Below are 18,264 nucleotides of genomic sequence, written 5' to 3'. Positions count from 1 at the left end.
AAAAAATTGTGTCGAAAGTTTAGCATGAGATTGAATACCTTCGGTGTCAGCGTAGCGTATGTAACTACGAGTGTTTCTCTAATAATTGTAAAAAGCATAGTAATTGAAACATAAAAACGCTAATCCGTTTATGGTGAATTCACGCGATATTTGGTCCTCGGTAAGAAAGAAAGGAAAAATAAAAAAAAGAAATCCAGACAGTTCTGCCGTAGCATATTTCTGTCCAATTGATTCCACGCATCCCTCCATTGCAGCGACAAAAAAAAGATGCTTAAACAAAATCAAGGTGACCTCTCCGCAGAGTGTGCAAGCGATCTTTCGGGCAATGTACATATAGGATACATCGTGTGTACGTTGTATAAGAAGTTGGGAATAAGATCGTCCGTCACCGACGAACGACGCGTCTGTCCTGCAAAGAAAAGATCGTGGATAGAGGATGTTATGAAAGGTGGTGTGAGAGGAGAAAGCGTTACAAGTACGACGACAGTGCGACGCGAAGTGGCGACGGACACTCGCCGTCGGAGTCAAGAGAGCCGCGTACGAGGTACCTACAAGGTAGAATAACGCTCGGTCTCGACGTTCTTCTCCTCGTCCTCGGCGAGGTTCTCGTCTTGGCGCCTCGGTTTTGGTCCCTCTTCCGCACTGCTCCTGCGCCGCCCCTTTCCTCCCTGCCCCTAGCCGAATGCTACATCGGTCTCACTCCCTTTATCGATCCTTCCGCCGCCCCCACGTCCCTCCGCACTCATCCTCCTCCCGCGTACGTCGGCCCCTCAGTGGCAGCCCGGCCACCACGCCGGCACAAGTTAACCGCGTATTACGCGACTGCAGTAAAATATCCACACGAAGCTCGTGCGGTGTGCAGCAGTGCTAGCTTTGCTACCCTGAAAGAGGCGGCCCCCGATGCGGACATTCGAAAGCTCGGTCCCAGTGACGTTTCGCTACAATGTAAAATGTCCTGCCGACGGTCAGCTCCTGCTTCTTCTTCTTCTTCTTCTTCTTCTACTTCTTCCTGTTCTTCGCCCCCGACGAGCTTTCGACACCAACGTGCACGTCCTCTTGTCTGACAACTTGTAGAAAGTGAAGTGAAGAAGTAAGTTCGGTGTTTCAACCCCCCGCCCCCTGACTGACCTCTGGTCACCACCTATTGTTGTCCGAGTTTACATGCGACCCTGGCAACCTCTCCCTTCATCGTACAGACGACCGAGATTCTCGATATCAAAGCTCTATTCGTAACCTCTAAAAGCGATCAAACGCTCACCGAATGGGGTCGTTAATTTGGCGCGAACGCTTGACTCGCGCCTTTTTCTTTATTTGTTTCTTTACTTCTCCCAAAAGTTCGGTTCGGTTCTCATAATGAATACAACCGATGTCTGGTCTGCAAGCCCGACGCTGCATGGAAATCAGTGAAGTCTTTTCACCCCCCCGAGGTGAACAATGGCATTGAAAATATCCAACCGCGAAGCGTGGCGAGGCGGAATCACGATGTGAATTATTTAAAATATACTCACCCATCGGACGAAGGCATATCTGTGAAAGATCAATCGTGCGACCTTCCCGTTATGACATTTAAAGTACATTAATATCAATCCCAAATGCGGTATAAATGTGTTCTCGACTCGTTTTCGGGCATTCGCCACTCACCGCAGCCTTCGACACTTTGCCGCATCGTGACTGTGAAAAACGGAAGCCGCGTGCGGGTATCAAGTTTCCCCAACGTATTCCGTTCGTATCAACTACCATCGGAAGCTAACCATTTACGCGCCTAAACGATCCATACCCGTGATTCAGACTCGCGTTTTGTACGTATAAACACGTAGGACACGTGCAGGTCCGAGTGGGCTTATAAATAGAAAATAGTCACCGTTCGGTAGTGCGATTCGCTGATGTTATCCTGCGGTGTCCTCGAAGTCTGGCCAGTACAACCAGTCCTCGACATCCAACTTTTAGTTACCACCGTCACCACGCAATAACGAAGGCCTCTGAAATGACACCTCGATATCCTTACAGCCTGTCAACTCATTTCGCAAGTCACATGCCCGTTTTTCACTACTCCCGAACAATTTACAATCGTCGAAAATCTTCAATCTCACAACTTCACGAGCCTTGTCAAATTTGTGCGTTTGTCTTATCTGCGAAATTTATACAATTTACCACCAATGGAAGCCGATGCTTCAAAGGGTGAACAATTTCCCGATTACCCCAGGTTAATCAACGGCTTATCGCCTCGTCAATCACTCGGTCGACTGATCAGAGTTGATTATAAAATTTCCCTGAAGGACCCTTGACCCATACCGCCAAATCGTGCTGCAGTTGAAATAAAAGGGTTCCAAATCAGCTCGCGTACAGAGCCCAGCGTTCTCGTTGCATTGTCACGTTGGGAAGAAATCTGGGTTAGGCAAATGTAATAATTTTGGCGCTCGTTATATCAGAGATTATATATACATGATATAACCGGGCATAATTACTTAGAAATATATATACTACGGTCGGGTTCCCGTACAATACACGCGAGTTGTGCCGCAGGGCTTGGTATTTCTGGAGCAGCCGTCTAATAATAGATCGCAAGTAGACCCATGAATTAAACAGCTCACATACAGTGGTGAACGAACTCAAAGATATACTGCACCGATTCTCTTGACACGTTTCAAGCGTTTCGCTCGACATCACGACCGGTTTTCATTCTTCGATGCAGCTGGCCAATCGACAAAACGAAAAAACTAAAATAAGTTCAAGATAAACCCATCAATAGGCATCTACATCGAAGTAGGATTGATACGTTTTCTCTCGGTGCTAAACGAGCTTTCGTCTTCCGGGTGACGAATTGGCTTCATTAGTGTACAACCGTCTCTCCGTCACGGAGAAAACTCTCTCCTTGCAGGGAGGGTGAAATTCGTACAGCACACCCTAAATCAACAATCCCAACTTCTGCCGCACGTAGGTATAATATACGACGGTTCGACAATACACGTATCGTCACAACACGTAGAGGCTTTTCCAAACTTGCGGACATACTACGTATTTACACACACGCACACACACAGGTTGGTAAAGGCGGCTCAAGATGGCGCATACTGCGGATATTATTCTTTCCCCGAGATAAAATACTCCTCTTTTATATCAGGAGAGACTTCGTGTAGTGAAAGCTCCGGTTTACCAATATCTTTGTTCCGCGGGTTATTATTTTGACTAAAAAAACCGGCTGCACAGAGCAAAGATTCGCACTTCGGTTTTCGAAACTCTGCATGCCTTGTGAAAAATTCACAGACCGGAATATAAGAATACGGTTTGTCCGCGGTTTGGGGGGTAGGGGCAATTAGCATTACTCAGCGCAAACGACGAAGCTCTGAGGAATGAGCGGATCTGCAAGTGGCACGGGGCGGACGGACGTGACTTGTGAACGGGCCGGTGATTAACGAAGGTAGCTCTCTGTATACCTATAAATTCCGGACGGGGCGACCGTTTTGCGGAGACAACGAGCCAGCTACGGATAAGAATAACGTAGTCCAATTCCCTCTCGGAACTTGATCAGAGTAGTAAGGTTAAAGGATTAAGCCGAAAATGCGCGCCGTGCGCTGCGCTTTCTCCGCACAGCTTGCACAGATTCGCGGAACAAGAAAACCTTCGATCTTTGATCCCTGCGGGTGGTCCATTTGGTCTCAGAGGCTGCGATTAGAAGACAGCAAGTTATACAGCCTGGCTTGCGCTTTTACGTGGCTCGAAGTTTACTAGGGGTATAAATTTTAGGGGATGACATTGTTGTAGCCGGTTCGAAGCTTCGGTGGAATCTAATATTCCGAATGCCAGACTTACGGTGAGTTATACGCCGCGTCGCCACCACCAGGACTGACGGTTTAATTTTGAAGCAAGGTACTCGACGGGAATTATCAGCCCCGTGCAATTACATTATTACACCTATATATTTAATATGTGTTATACACATTCCCACATATGTAGGATAGAGAGTGCACCTATAACGATACTAAATCGGTCGGAATATAATTTAGACGAACAATTGACAGCCCCCGGAATTACGTTCGGAAAATGGGAAACGCGCCGCTCGATATGTCCTCCGGGATTTAAGGGTATTATTTCTTGAGTAAAAAGGTTGATGGCCCGTTAACGGTGTGGAATCGAATGAGAATTACAGCCTTAACTGAAGCGTATATTATCTTAGATCTGTCTATATCTGAGTATCTGTTCGGAACCATCACCTATATACGTATAGGAGACTTGCATTTTCATTCACTCATTTATGCCTCTGTCTGATGGAAACAATGCGCATTCACACCTTGTTCATCTCCACAATGAAACCCGGGCTGCCAACTTATTACTGTTTCAACAACCGTCGCAACGCGAGATACCGCGGATAAAAGCTTCGCGCGACGTCATTACCGTACAATTAATTATAACTTTGGACGGAAATTAATTGTACAATACTTCAATGGTATGTTCGGTGCTACATTGGCCTACGAAGAATAGGCTGAAAGGACTACGTCTGGTGCGCCGTTACTGTTTCTGGTTACGTTTCTTTCTTCGTTATACCCTTGTAGTATTCCCCTGGACGAAAAATATAATCTCGTGAAGTTGGGAGGGAAAAATTATGCGCAGATCAAAGATATCCTTGTGTAGTATGCCATCCTCAAGTCACGGATTCTCGTTATCTAATTTTTTTTATAACAAATCAACTGCTGATCGTCGCGTGTTCGCACTCGAATTATGCAAGACAAACAAAGGTACGGAGTTAGAAAGGGTGAGGTAATGAATTTACTACGGGTAAACACTTGTTATTAATATTAATTTCAACACCCTTCGCACGAGGAGCCTATCATATACGTTGACGAAAAATAAAATTAAGGCGATACTCGCTCTGTATTGTATACCGGAATCTCTCGTCACTTTGTGCAAACAGAACCCTCCAGAATTCACGGGCAAAGCATGACCGTCAGATACTTGAAACAAATCCGATTCCCCCAAGTGTCGCTCCCGCCACACCCAACCACGACAGTCATAATACCATATTATCATTATAAAATAACCCTCTCGCACAAACAACCTCGCAAAAGTCATCGAGGTAAATCTCATACATAAGCGTTTGCTTGGCGATAGATTGAAAAAATTGAAAAAAAAAAAAAAAAAAAAAAAAAAAAAACGCACGCGCCACGTTCACCGTCGAAAAATGGTATCAAACATGGTTGATTATCTAAACGTACACGACCTCGTACCGTCGGTAACAAAAGCCCTACAGCGGCGTGACAGTCTTCAAAGGCCATTGTCCCAGCCGCCCTCATCATCGGGTGAAAACGTCAAGTGCGTCTGTCCGAAGGCTTCTTGTATGTTGTTTCTCTCTCTTTTATTACTATCTATCTCCCTGTGTTTTAGGGAAGGACGAAATGCCGGCGGAGGGGGCCGTCGTCCAAGTGCCGGCCGAGGGTGCCGTAGCACACCCCGATGACTCGGACGAACCTCCGGAGGATCTGAGAGCCCGGGCGGCGGGGGCAGCCGGTGGGACGGGGGGGCGTGCCGGCATCATGAAGCCGTTGGTGGTCCTCGCTCTGCCAGGGATGTACCTCTTCTACAAGTACAGCCAGTACAGGCGGGAGCAGCGCGAGCTTTCGAGACGACGGGTGACGGAGCGGGAGCTGCAGCACCTCCACCATAAAATCGTGAGTACGATGGGAAATTTGGCAGCAGCTGTCGTTACGCGATCATCGACCGGGGGTGAATCCGCGGTGGATTTTGTTTTTCCTCCAGCAGCCTTCCCCGCGGTGAGCGGGATTCGAAAATCGAGATTACGCCGCCGACCGGGGGAAATATTTGAGCGTCCCTCCGCCGTAGGTATATACTTGAAAAGGGTGAATCCCCCGAGGGCGCGACACCAGGAAGGGGAAAAAGCGGTGAGCGAGGAGGGCGAGCCGCGGGTAAACTTTTCACACGTTCTACCAACAGCGTATAATGCTGCGGCAGCAGCAGTGTGCTGCAGGCCGCGGGATATGCACGGTTTGTCAAATTTATCTCCGGCTGTTTGCGTAATCCGTGATTCTCTACAGGTATAACAACAGCGCACAGCCCAAACGAAGGTCGGACTTCCGCTTACTACCTGATTATTTAAACCCCTAACCCTGAAGCACCAGAAATTATCCCGCATGTTTGCCGTTTCACGCCCCGAGGTTTTTAGAAAATTTTCCGTGGTACGGGTCATTTTTATTTTTTTGTTTCTTTGTTTTTTTCTTCCCGTTTATCGCGAGCGCGAAAGTCTGTGCAAAAAGGCCGACGCAACCGCCCTTATCGCCGCCAGAGATTCATCGGCTTGCGGAAGGAGCGGTAAATTATCCGGGAATAACGCGATCACCGTTCACCGGCAATCTCTGTATCCTCCCTCGGGAATTACCCGTCTTTGACGTTCCCGGGCTCGCTTCGGTCGCCACCCGAGCTCGCTCAAGGGAGCACATGTAACGCGTCACGGTGAACCGTGTTAAACGGTTAAGGGGATACTTCGTGCTTGTTACACGCGTCGAAAGCCAGGATTTTTCATTAAATCTTAAAACCGCAAAGTGAAACTATACGTACAACAGATGTCACAGTGAGTCAGTACTGCAATTGCAAATTTCAGGTTCGTCGATCTCTCGTCGTCGAACACAGGCCAGAAAACTCGTCGATCATAAAGGAAAAATCAACAGCTAATCAGGATCGTCTTTCTACCTTATATCTTCGGACTCATGCCTCGTGCTATTTGAAAATCTTGACTTGTTGGAGTTTGGATATTTGAAGGTTTCATACCGCGGTACGCATCCCTCAATGATCAGGTCGCCGGGTTGTTTTTTGCGCAGTTGTACAATTCTCCGATCAGAATTATACTTTTCATCCTCTGTATCTCAGAAGCATCGAGCGAATTCTGTGCGGTCCATTTCCTGTGGTATCAATTGACGATGACAGTAGCTTTGAACTCCCCCTAGGAGGAGTTCCCGGCGCAAACAAGTCTCAATCACCGTCAGATCCAGGGCTTGTGATCAAACGGAACGGTGGTTGAAAGCTGGGATGAAAACTAGAAGCGTGCGTCATCGCGCGTTCTGTGCAATTTGCGGTCAGCACTTCGACGTTTGATTCTTGATGAAGAAGTGGAAAATGCATATATACCGTCGACAGGGTGGTTTTCAAGCGACTCGCTCTCGACCAGATTTCACCAGCTGCGTTGCCTTGCGTTGTTTTCGTAGTTCGCCTCGGCGTAGAACATTCCATAAATATTCAAATGACATGTATGAAAGACCGCCTCGAAAGCACCATCTCGGCCTTCTTCCACCATGTATAATACAAAACCAACCGCACAAAATGGACGCTCGCCGCTCGGCATATTTCCGCAGCATTATACAATGTACAAGAGGCAATGCTGCAGGGGGACCACGTTTGCCTCGAATATCTAGTAGGTGTATGTATCGATTTGACCAACTCCACCAGCTCTCTCTCGTTTCGGAGCCTCAATCTCCGAGTGAAGTGTAGGTACAGATTTACCCAGTCTCCTCCCCAAACCTCTGTTTGCGAATCCCGAGGCATCATTGGCCACTCCAGACTCGTCGCCACGTTGTCCCGCAATCTGTTTCTCTATTGTCTGTATCCACGTCGCGGGCCAGCCGACCGATTAAATCCAGTCAAACGGACCTCGAGCTTACCTGAATATCCCATGCAAATTGGGATCGTAAGAGGTGCGATGAGGAGGGTGATGGAAGCGTTGTGTTAACGAAGGTATTCCGGAGATTTGCATCGCTTTGTGTACGCATATTTGCACGTTTGGACGGTTGACGGTGGCAGACGGAGAGGTAAATTTTTGTATAACAGATGCGGAAGGCCAGCGCGTGAGGATGAAAATCGAATCCCAAGTCTATACGTAGGTATAATTTCCAATCACTTGCTAAGTTCTGAGGCCTGATTCTCGCCCAGCCGGTGGGAGAAATGTCATTTTCGACGAATCTATTCTCGCCAATCTCATTTCTTCTGACCCAATTTCTTTACACCGAATTACCGTTGCGACTGCAGAAAAAACTGAAATTTATTTCCTTCGTCCCCACACCCTCCCAAGTAGATTGACGATCACTCAACTTTGCCTCACTCTCCTCGTAATGGTTCGGTTAATCAACTTCTTTCCTTCCCCCATTACGCACCACCAGAGATCCTCATGGGTATATGCATAATATGCTATTAATAGCTAATATTAACTAAGAACCAAAGTAGCGCCCAGTAATGTAGTTATGACTTTGTTTATGTCCGACACTATCTTATCTCCGCATCGCGACTGATTGCGAGTATTCGATTCCACTTATCAGAATGTTCCTCGTGCAAAAAAGAACTTTCTCAATAACTGAAACGGCATGAACGTCCATCTGGGACAGTATAACAACCCCCATTTGTATTACGCGGAGTTATACCGCGTTCAGGTGTACGAATTAACGACGTAGAATTATACCTGTGTTACACAGTCAAGCAAACTTGAGCGCGATTTGCTGCTCAAACGTTTTCTAATCTTTTTACCGCTCATATACCTATCTAAAATGCAACACAAGCATACGCAATAACGCAAACACATCCGGAAGAAGGGCGTAAGAGGCCCCAACTAACGAAGCAAGATAAAAGTTTCCCGTGCAGAATCATTATCAATGTTGTAAATTGAAAAGGTCAGCAATTCTCGAGGTACAACATTTACAACTGGCAACGTATTAACGACGAGGAATAACAGGCCTTGGTCAGCCGGGACCTTGTCTGGCCTGCGGAGCATAACCTAGAACTACTCAGGCTGAGAGGCGAGAGGCAGGATGGCTGGGCTTAAACGTCGAGCCATAATTGCCTTCGACGTTCGCCCCCGGCTCTTCGGATACTCAAACACAGGGGGCATGGAAATACCGCACACCGATAGAAGCACACAAGAGCAAGGCTGCGACTGAAGTTCGAGATAAAGCTCACGCTAAGTTCGCGTTTGGCGATCGTATCTGCTGCGTGCAGTGTCAAGGTGTTGATTCTGCAGCAGCGAAGGCTAAGGGTTGACGAGAATGTGAAAACACTTCAGGGTCTTCTGACCCCTTCAGCTTTCGCGTGAGCACCCCGGAGACTCTGATTAATTTTGACGGCATATATATATATATATTTTTTTTCGTTCACGGCCCTTATCGGCTGCGAGCGGGAAAAAAATCATCATAGTTATCTAAAGTTGGAGATCTTTATGGCTCTCGGACCATTATAAGGTTGCCGATAAGTGAAACGACCAACAACGGCATTTTCTTTTCGAGGTAAATGCAAACCGACACGATGGGGAAAATCTTTGCTACGCATTCGCGAATCGGGCGAATCTGATAATCTCTGATGTACACATCTGAATGAGCCATCAAGTACAATGTGCTGGTATGTTTGGTATCAGCGTTTAGATCAAAGTCTTCGGACTTCGCAGTTACGTACATTTCAAAGAAAAAGAAAAACACACATCAGTGTGGAGTAAATATTGTACCGTATATTCTGCAACGTATAAAATGAGATTTCTAAGTTTATTATAAGTTCAATTATTTCCCTGTAAGAAACAAACTATCTTCCTTGAAGATAATTTTCGCAACCCGCGCGTTAATCGATACGCCCGGCAAAGCCGAAGGGCAGTGATTACACATCGAACCGTTTTTATCAATAAGTGTGAAATTATTGACGTATTGAATGATCAACACTCATCACACATTCGGCGTCAGGCCAGGGAAGCGAAAGTTCAACAAACTTCACCGATCGGCGTTACGGAGAAAAGGGAAAAAGGTTCTCTCGAACGATGATAAATAATGAATTTGCGGTCGTCTGGTCATCGACCTCAGTTTCCGTTGAATTGCGGTTATCACTACGAGGCACAAAATATTCCGGAGGTATACATATAATTTAAAAGGCACGGCACAAAGCGGCTGGATTTCGAATGAATTTAGTGGGTTTACCATCTGATTACAATTTGCTCAACGCATTTACAATATCGCGTGCTACTGATGGGTTAGAGAAGTTAGCAGATCATCTTTGCACTTGTCGCAGATATAAACAACTCAATCATTATGCCTCGATTAATTGGTGATTGAAAAGTCAAAAAACTTAGGTAAAATTTATTTAATATTTGGGGGTTGAACAAACCACATTTTACGGAAAAACGGTGTAACTCGATTGTATGAAAGGAAGCGCAACTGTGGTACCAAAACATGTTCAAAGAAGTGTGAGCCGAAGTTCAAAAATAAACTGTTGCTACGTTGACCAGAATTTGTGGAAACAGCGTACCAACGATTCCCTGTATTATTTTCCATGCCTCAGATTCATTGTCACAGTTTTCGTCTCAATAAAATATGCCAAACAGTAAAAAACTGAATTGTTCTCTGAAAAAACGATATAACTCGAAAACTAAATTATTTCTTTATTATGGCAGGCTTAACCATTTCATGGATTTATTTATATAATCCAAAGCATTATTTTATACTACAATCCACGGTTAAATTGTGTAAAGAGTCGTTAGAGTCAAGTTAGTTTTCTACGTTTTTCTCATTTACCTTGAAGCTATATTTTCCGAGTTATAACGTCTATTCCGCCCATCCCCTCAATTTACGTCAGAAAGCTTTTCCCTTCTTTCCGATCGCGCATAATTTCTTTGCTCTGTCGCGAGCCACGAATAAAATCGTTCATCATTACCCGAGCCAGTTGGGAAATAACGAATAATTCCTTCACCTGTAACTCGTGCACGTATATAAAGACGTTTTTCACTGTCAGAGAAAATAAAAAATCGACTCGACGACTCGAAACCGTTATCTCGAAACGTGAATGGAATTAAATAACCTCGTATAACATAAAGTCGGGGGAAAATTCGGTCCGCCGGCATCGAATTAGCCTAAAAGAAGAGACAGTCTCATCGATATTTCGTCCTCAGAGCTGCGAGTATTCGATACACGTGTATGAATATCCGTCTGCCTGTGTGTGGAATTCGAAATTCAGATAATCCTGAGTGGGAGATGAACCTTCTGTCGGTTGGCTAAGTCTTTCACCGATTAGGTTATCACTTGCCTCAAGTACACGGTTCAGTAGAAATCTGGAATTCTACGCATGTAATGAACCATAAAAAGAAACGATCGATCGATCCGCAATTCGAATTCTGCGGAACGTGTGTATCTCTGTTAGGATGAAAAGAGCCAATCCTAGATAGTGTATTGGTCTCGGGGGAATCTTTTGTGATTTGCGGACACGGCCAGAATTAGGTAGTTATCTAGGAGACACAGACGTCCGAGGCAACGAGGCCATTGTGAAGAGCAAAACAGCACCTTTGTAATCCAACCGCAATCCGTCCGAATCCTCCTTCAGGGGCCGGTATTATATCTACCGAAGGGAGAGACGTCGGTCCTTTTTCCGGGCTTCAAACATTTGTCAAGCTCCTTTAGAACAGCCAGCAGCAGCCCATAGCTGGTCGCCCAGAATAGACCTGGACGCCGAACAAAAGGCTCAACATTTTTCACCCAAAACTGTAAGGCTCCCACCCAACTCTGCATCGTGGCTCTTACTCGCCGTTAGACTTTGTCACCTTGTCTTGTCTTTCATTTTCTCGGCGTGTACATTCGTACATACATGAAACAGATAAGGGTTTACAGTTGCAAGTGCGGTATGCAGAGTCCCCAGGGAATTCCGGAAGTTTCTTTATCAATCTAGGAAAAATCTCTCACGCGACCAACCCTTTTGTTATCTACCGCCCACGCGGCGAAAGGCGAGGTTTTCTACCTTCGTTCCCTTCTCCGACGTTCTTGCGCCATTTCTTTTTTATGGTTTTTTTTTATGCAGTGCCGGCTCTGCATCTTATACGTACCTATGTATATGCATATACCGCGCTATACGTACGTTTTCATCTCTTACCGAGACTGCAAGAACCTGTGCTTTTACCTCCGCTGTAGTTTTTATTTCGTACCGGCAAACGGCGCCCTTGCGAAGCAGAATTAATCGAGCCCGTTCTACGGAACGTCACACGGAGGACATCCCTCTTTTCCACTCTGTTCTGTATTTCTCTCCCCGTCTCTTGGCTGAAGGTGAAAAATCACGCCGTCGAGCTTGCGAGCCGGCGTTTTTGCCGCTCCCTGGAGGAAATGACGCCCGGAGGCAGCCCTCTACCTCCCAGTTTTCTCCACTAATATTATAAAAAACGCACGTATATGAAAGAAAACTCCGGACGACGTCGAGGAAGTCCCAAAGAGTTCTGTCCAAATTTTTTCCGAGCTCCTTCTTACCGCATAAAATACCGCGGCACCGTTCTCTTATCAAACTCTACGTCATTTGAGCTTCTCGTCATTCCTTCCACCTCGTCAACCTCGACGAAGTATTAAAGTCACGTTTTCCGCTGCAATAAAACGAAACTTCGTCCAAACTTAGATCGTGATTAGACAAAGTCTTCACAAATTTTCGGACCAAATACATACAGGATAATAGAAAGTTGTTGAATTTTTATTTATTATTTTTCTTATTCCGGATAGATATTCTGATAATTTATTTCGAACTCTGACGCCAGTATACCGATAAAAATTCATCTCTGCACGTTTATGATTTACGTTTTTCATACCTAATGCTTTTGTAATTCAAATTATCCTCCCATTCGGGTTTTCTTTTTCTTTTTTTTTTCTTTTTTTTTTTTTTAGCACCCTCTTTTATTGTCAAAATCTTTAAACGTGGATATTATATAAGATGCCCGCATGCCCGCACCTGTGTGTCGAAGAATAAAGTCGAGTTGCCCTCTAACCGCGTTGGTGGTGCTTAAAAACAGCTATCCTGGAATCTCAAATAATCAGTAAGTTTTAAAGAGCTTCTGGAGGGAACGGGGATCGAAATGTTGGGAGGGTTCTTAAAACCCCTGCCCCTGATTACACCAATTCTCTTTTACTCGTTACAATACATACGTCAAAATTCAAAGGTTTAAATCAGCCAACGATCTTCTTCCAACGTCGTTAAAAATTTTCCATGTAAGTTCGACTCGCGCGATCTACGATTCGCGTTATTGATCACGATCGAGATAACAACTGCTGCCATTATAGACTTAACACCACAGATCCTGATTCACGGCTTTGTGAAGTTCTCATATCATGCTTCGAACACGGTGGTTGTGGCAGTGCAAGATTCTGTCCGTTTAACCTTTACCAGAATGATTGCAGGTAATTCCGCTACGGATATACCTCGACTGTAACACAGCTCCTGCAATCTGAGGTTCTATTCCCTATACGATACAGCATGTATGTACGTACGTACGTTCGTACATGGTTTGAAAATATCTCCGGGACAATATCTCACCCAATGTAACGTGAAATGTCGCATCGGTATTGCTTTTATTTTATCGGAACACGACGTGAGATGCCTTCGATCAACCTATCACCACGATTGAAGATGGTGCACACGTGTTAAAGATGCAGAATACGACGCGAGCTTCCATCTTGTGCGAAAAATAAAAATCCTTACCTCTTCTGAGAAAAAAGATAATAATATTGTCTACAGCAAGAAATTCATTATCGCGTTAAATTTACACTCTGGTAGAGAGAGAAAATGGACGAGTAAAACAATAGCTCAATTGCCGAGTAGCAGACTCGCACGCCGCTATCATATCGAATTTTATCGACGGGACTTTATTAATGCCACGTTCGTAAAGGTGAACTGTAGAAACGTAAAACCGTGTCCTCAACCCGAAGTATATAATACGCTTAATTGTAGACAGACATACCGAAACGTCAAAAGCTGGATCAATGTTACGGCAGGTGGCTCGTTGACTGCAACCAATTTCGCGAAATACTCAGCTATACGCAATCAAATCGTCAGCTGTGTCGACCCGTAAAAATTATTTGAGCCATTACGCATACACGGGTGATCGTAAAGTATAACTCGTCACAGTTACAGGTTAAACGTATCGTACAAAATTGTTCTATAACTATAAATTAAATCGAATCGATTTTAAATCAAGTAAGATGTATAATCTGTGCGATAGTAAGACAATAAAACTACAGTATTTAGCGTACAATAAATTATCGACGAGAAAATTATGGACAAGTATGCCTTTAATTTTTAAAGCTGTGACAGATAAGAGCTTGGAAAAGGTTCAGAGACGTGACGGAGGACAGCGTACTCATTTACGAACGTGTTAATGAGATGTGCGAGCCTCCGGCGAAGAGGGAAACGCGGAAGTCACATGGGGCGAGAGCGATGAGAGTAAAAATAACAACGTGACGTCACCAGCCACGTTTTTGTCTCAATATGTCGTAGTTGTCATTAGGGAAGAAGACGCAGCTGCTTTGTTATAAAAACTAAGATCACGTTATCGCGATGCGTATACGGGGTGGCTTCAGGTCGAGTAAAAAATCTGTTAAAAGCAGAATCGAATCAAAGTTACACGTAGAAAACCGTCAGGGTAAAAAGGCGAATATTCGCATCTCAAATGATTGTTGCTTGAAATTTTTTTTTACGCTTGCAGACGCATACTTGTTGTACTGTTTGCAAAATCGCGTGCAATAAACGTGCACCTTTACGCCGCTTTACCTGCGGCGTGTAAATTCAGCCTAAGTAACTCACCAGTCTGGAATCACACGATTAGATTCACCCACGTACGACGTTACACGTGTGTACGAACCGCCAACACGTTATCCTGGCGCCACGGCGTTGACTCACCCGTCTGACGCGTACCGACTGACATCACGTCGCGTCTGCACGTACTCGATATCTTTCACTTAATTCATCCCTAGCCCCGCCGAGTCGATTCGAGGCCACATTTGCTTGCGAGTTGTGATCAAATGCCTGTACGTACGTCTTCGAAAAGAAATATCGCCTGCAGTTCACCTGAGCCATGGCGTAACACATCGTAGATGTCAACACTGTCCCAGAGGCTGGTTGTCATCGCGCCATGGCGATTAATGTCATAAACGCCCCTGGGATAGTTGAGGGAAATTTGCGAATCAATGGAGGGATGGAAAGGTCGCGTGTTTATTCTCGGCTAAAGGTCTCCGCGGTTCGGGTCCTTCAAGGTTTGCAGTCAGACGTGTTACAGTTTCGCTGCTCTTCGCATATACCGATGTTAATTGACCAACGGCCAAATTTTTTGGGCTTTGATTGGGGCGAGTGATTCGAGGCGCTGGAAGCGAAAAGCCGACGACGACGTACCGATTCGATGATGAAACACTTGGCCAATTGTGCACACATCGCGTACCTTTGTACCTTTACGTACCCCCGGGAAAGCGTAAAGCCAATGATCGTCAGGGGTTAGCGTCCGCGTCGTTGGCCTTCTCAGTTGTAAGGTGTCTGCGTACAGGTCGATGTATACGGTTTATTCTGTCGACAGAGCAGCGCCGCGATTAAATTGATCGGATTGTAACTCCGATATACCTTTGCAGCAACTCGCACCGTAATGTCGCAAATAATGAAAACAATTTACCGCAGAGTGTGGATATTTCTTTTAGTGCGATTGAAAGCCGCAGGTGGAGGGACGACGATGCTGTTTGCAACAGCGGATCGTATTCACTGATCGATTAACTAAATTGAAAGTTTATCTTTCAAAAGAAAAGAGGAGCCTTTTTGTTACTAGATCCGTGGGACACTATCCAGTGTATTTATAACCTATGTATACTAAGCGAGAGACACGTGCGTTGACATTGTACGACTTCTTAGCATCGATGTATACATATATACATACATAAAATGTACATTCTCCCGAGTTCACTCACTCGATTATTTCGTACTCTGAAATCACCGTATATGCGGATCGCATCGTAATACGAGTGGCGCAAAGTTCATAATAACGAATAATATGAGGTTAGAATTTCTCTGCCACCTGTAATATTCGGCGTATATTAAACACTCTTTAAAGCCTCGTCGTAGATGACCGTGAGAGTAAACTGAAACAGCGTCGTTCGGATAAATATCACGAAGGGCAGAGGAAATGAAACAAAAATAAACGAATATTAAAAATAACCGACGACTTTTTATTATACACGGCTCGGAAATTTTCATTGAAACATTTTTTTGAATGAAAAAGCACTCTGAAGTGGCTCAAGTAGCGTACTCGACGACGAGGCGGAGTAAAGGGGAGTTGTAATGTGTGGTTTATTTTTCAACTCCGAGAAATGTGGAGAACCAAAAGCGGGAAATTCGTGATTGCGCGTATAAAGAGTCACTTCTATGATATCCTTCAGTGGCTGCTTATACTGCATCTGTCTATGTATAAAGACATGCGGTAACGAGGACGACTTAGACAGCTAAGTTTTCTAAACTCTCGCCAGATGCCTAAAAATTTACTAACTCGGTGCATGCCCGATACTTTTGCCTTTGAAGGAAGGTACTTGAATTATTCCGAGTTTAAAATTCGACCGAAATTTGAATAAACAAAAGTCCGATTCATCCAGGTAAACAGATCTTTGAAACCGCACAATGAGGAGAAATTGAAGTTTTCCAATTTCATAGAGATCAATGCTTTTACGTTCATATTATTATCGATTCTCGACATACGGATAGAAAACGGAACGTGGTTTAAATTGAGGTACGAAAATAACAAACAGTCGGTAAATCACTCGCAATTTGGATGTCATCTATCTGACATGTAACTTTAAGCACGACCTTGAATCTGACTTTAGCCAATAGACAATCACCGGGGTAATTTCGGTACAAGACGTTCCGGTATACGTGTACGTCATACTGAGTAACGTTACGGAAGAGGAGCTTAGGTTCTTATCGTAAATTGAACATTACTCGTATTGATGTACACCATCGAACGGTGAATAATATGTTTGCAGAACGGTGCTCAACTCAGAGGGAGGAGTCATGATAGTAACAAGGGTGGAAGCATTGAGATTTTTTTTTCTTTTTCCTTACACCGCGTTACTTCAAGTATGCCGCTGAGAACGAGATAAAGAATGAAATATACTACATCACGGAGTTGGTTTCACATTTTGTACTTTTTGTCGTCTCTTTTCCTTCTGGACTGTGCGTGCGGAAAGGTGCGTGAGACACGAACGGTTGGTCTAGGCCCTTATAAACATTCAAGGTTTGCTTTAATTAATATTCACGTTATACTCGTCCGGCGAGAAATTATCAGATGCACTCTGTCGTTATAATCTCACATTAAAGCCCCTAGTTTTTTTTTTCCCCCCCGTTAACAGGGTGGTGTTTAATTACAAAATCGATGATTCGTCGAAACGTATTATACGTTTTGTTGTACACAATGTCTGGTATAAAATTTCCCGAGCAAATTTATCCACCGAAAAATTACCTATGCAACAATAATCGTAAAAATATGCTTGCGGTTGGTCCGTTCCTTGCAATGATCCGAAACTCAAAACTGCGAGAGTTTCGCGAGGCTTGAAAATACCAGAAATAAGGGCACCTCGATTGGCGATCAGATATTTGTTGGTTCATCCATGTATTTGCTGTTATTTTTTGTCGATGCAAGCTCATCTCCTGATTCCGTAACCCGTCGTGTTCCTGGCAAATGGAGGCTGAGCGTTTGTCCTGAGATAAAACATACCGCGGATCCTATTGTCGGCGGCGAATCCCATCCGAGCGTCCGGAGTCCACGTGCAGTTACCGGGAATCTCTATCCTCCATCTGGAACATCTGCTGGCGGGAAATCCGTTCGGATCTCCCACCGATTCCGCGTAGAATTGCCAGGCACGATTATGTCCGCAAGCAACTGTATAACGGAAACAAAACGGCGTATGTTGATGCGAGAAACGGAATCTGAACTTTCAAAGAAATTTTAAGAAGTTATAGATTCAATCGATACTATCCAAGATCGTGAAGGTCTCGATCTTCGAACTAGATATCGCTGGCATTTTTTTTTTTTGCATAATCGAACTTCTAAGATGTCAATCTTGATGTTTTAAGAGGGATTATTGCGATTCCGCGAATCTAGTGAACGCTATAAATAAACAAAGTGTTGAAAATGCCTGTTTTTATAAAATAAATTAAATTGTGGGAAAGTTATGGGAACTAGAAATGTGGAACTCGGTAATCGGAGTCAACCCTTGACTGTGCATTTCCGAAGCATTTGAATCACTTTCACGGTTTCAGTTCGCCGTATTACATACGCTATTTTGAATTTTGAAAATTTCTCAGAACTGACCCCATTTTCGAAATCCATGATCTCAAGAATCCTTATATACCCACTTTCAAGGAACTTAACTGCGAGGAAATATGCGTGCCTTAAAGCTTTAATCATCCCTACTCTGCTTCTCCACGGTTCGAGCCATCTCCTCGGCAAGACGTCGGCTGAATTAC

The 18,264-nt window shown here is 44.6% G+C and overlaps 2 protein-coding genes across 7 annotated transcripts in view; one reads left to right on the top strand and one right to left on the bottom strand.

Annotated features, from left to right (window-relative positions):
• The first annotated feature begins 786 nt into the window (after positions 1 to 786).
• The window catches only part of LOC124306816 (genetic suppressor element 1), a 38,417-nt gene continuing 20,939 nt past the window's right edge, over positions 787 to 18,264 (top strand). Inside the window, exons 1-2 of the mRNA XM_046767854.1 lie at positions 787 to 1,090; positions 5,380 to 5,663. Coding sequence (XP_046623810.1) covers positions 5,391 to 5,663 — 273 coding nt within the window. The 5' untranslated portion in view covers positions 787 to 1,090; positions 5,380 to 5,390. The remainder of the gene's footprint in view (positions 1,091 to 5,379; positions 5,664 to 18,264) is intronic.
• Positions 15,863 to 18,264, bottom strand: part of LOC124306858 (inactive pancreatic lipase-related protein 1) — a 47,040-nt gene continuing 44,638 nt past the window's right edge. For 4 of the 6 annotated variants that reach the window (XM_046767999.1, XM_046767991.1, XM_046767973.1 and 1 more), the window contains one exon: positions 15,864 to 17,677. In XM_046767999.1, coding sequence (XP_046623955.1) covers positions 17,439 to 17,677 — 239 coding nt within the window. In that variant the 3' untranslated portion in view covers positions 15,864 to 17,438. Of the gene's footprint in view, positions 17,678 to 18,264 lie in introns of all 6 variants that reach the window. The other 2 variants (XM_046767956.1, XM_046767964.1) reach the window with 1 other exon arrangement.

This window comes from Neodiprion virginianus, chromosome 1, assembly GCF_021901495.1.
Source record: "Neodiprion virginianus isolate iyNeoVirg1 chromosome 1, iyNeoVirg1.1, whole genome shotgun sequence".
In the NCBI taxonomy this organism is placed as follows: Eukaryota; Metazoa; Arthropoda; class Insecta; order Hymenoptera; family Diprionidae; genus Neodiprion; species Neodiprion virginianus.
The sequence above is the reverse complement of the archived record's forward strand: the minus strand, read 5'-3'. Positions and strand labels throughout refer to the sequence as shown.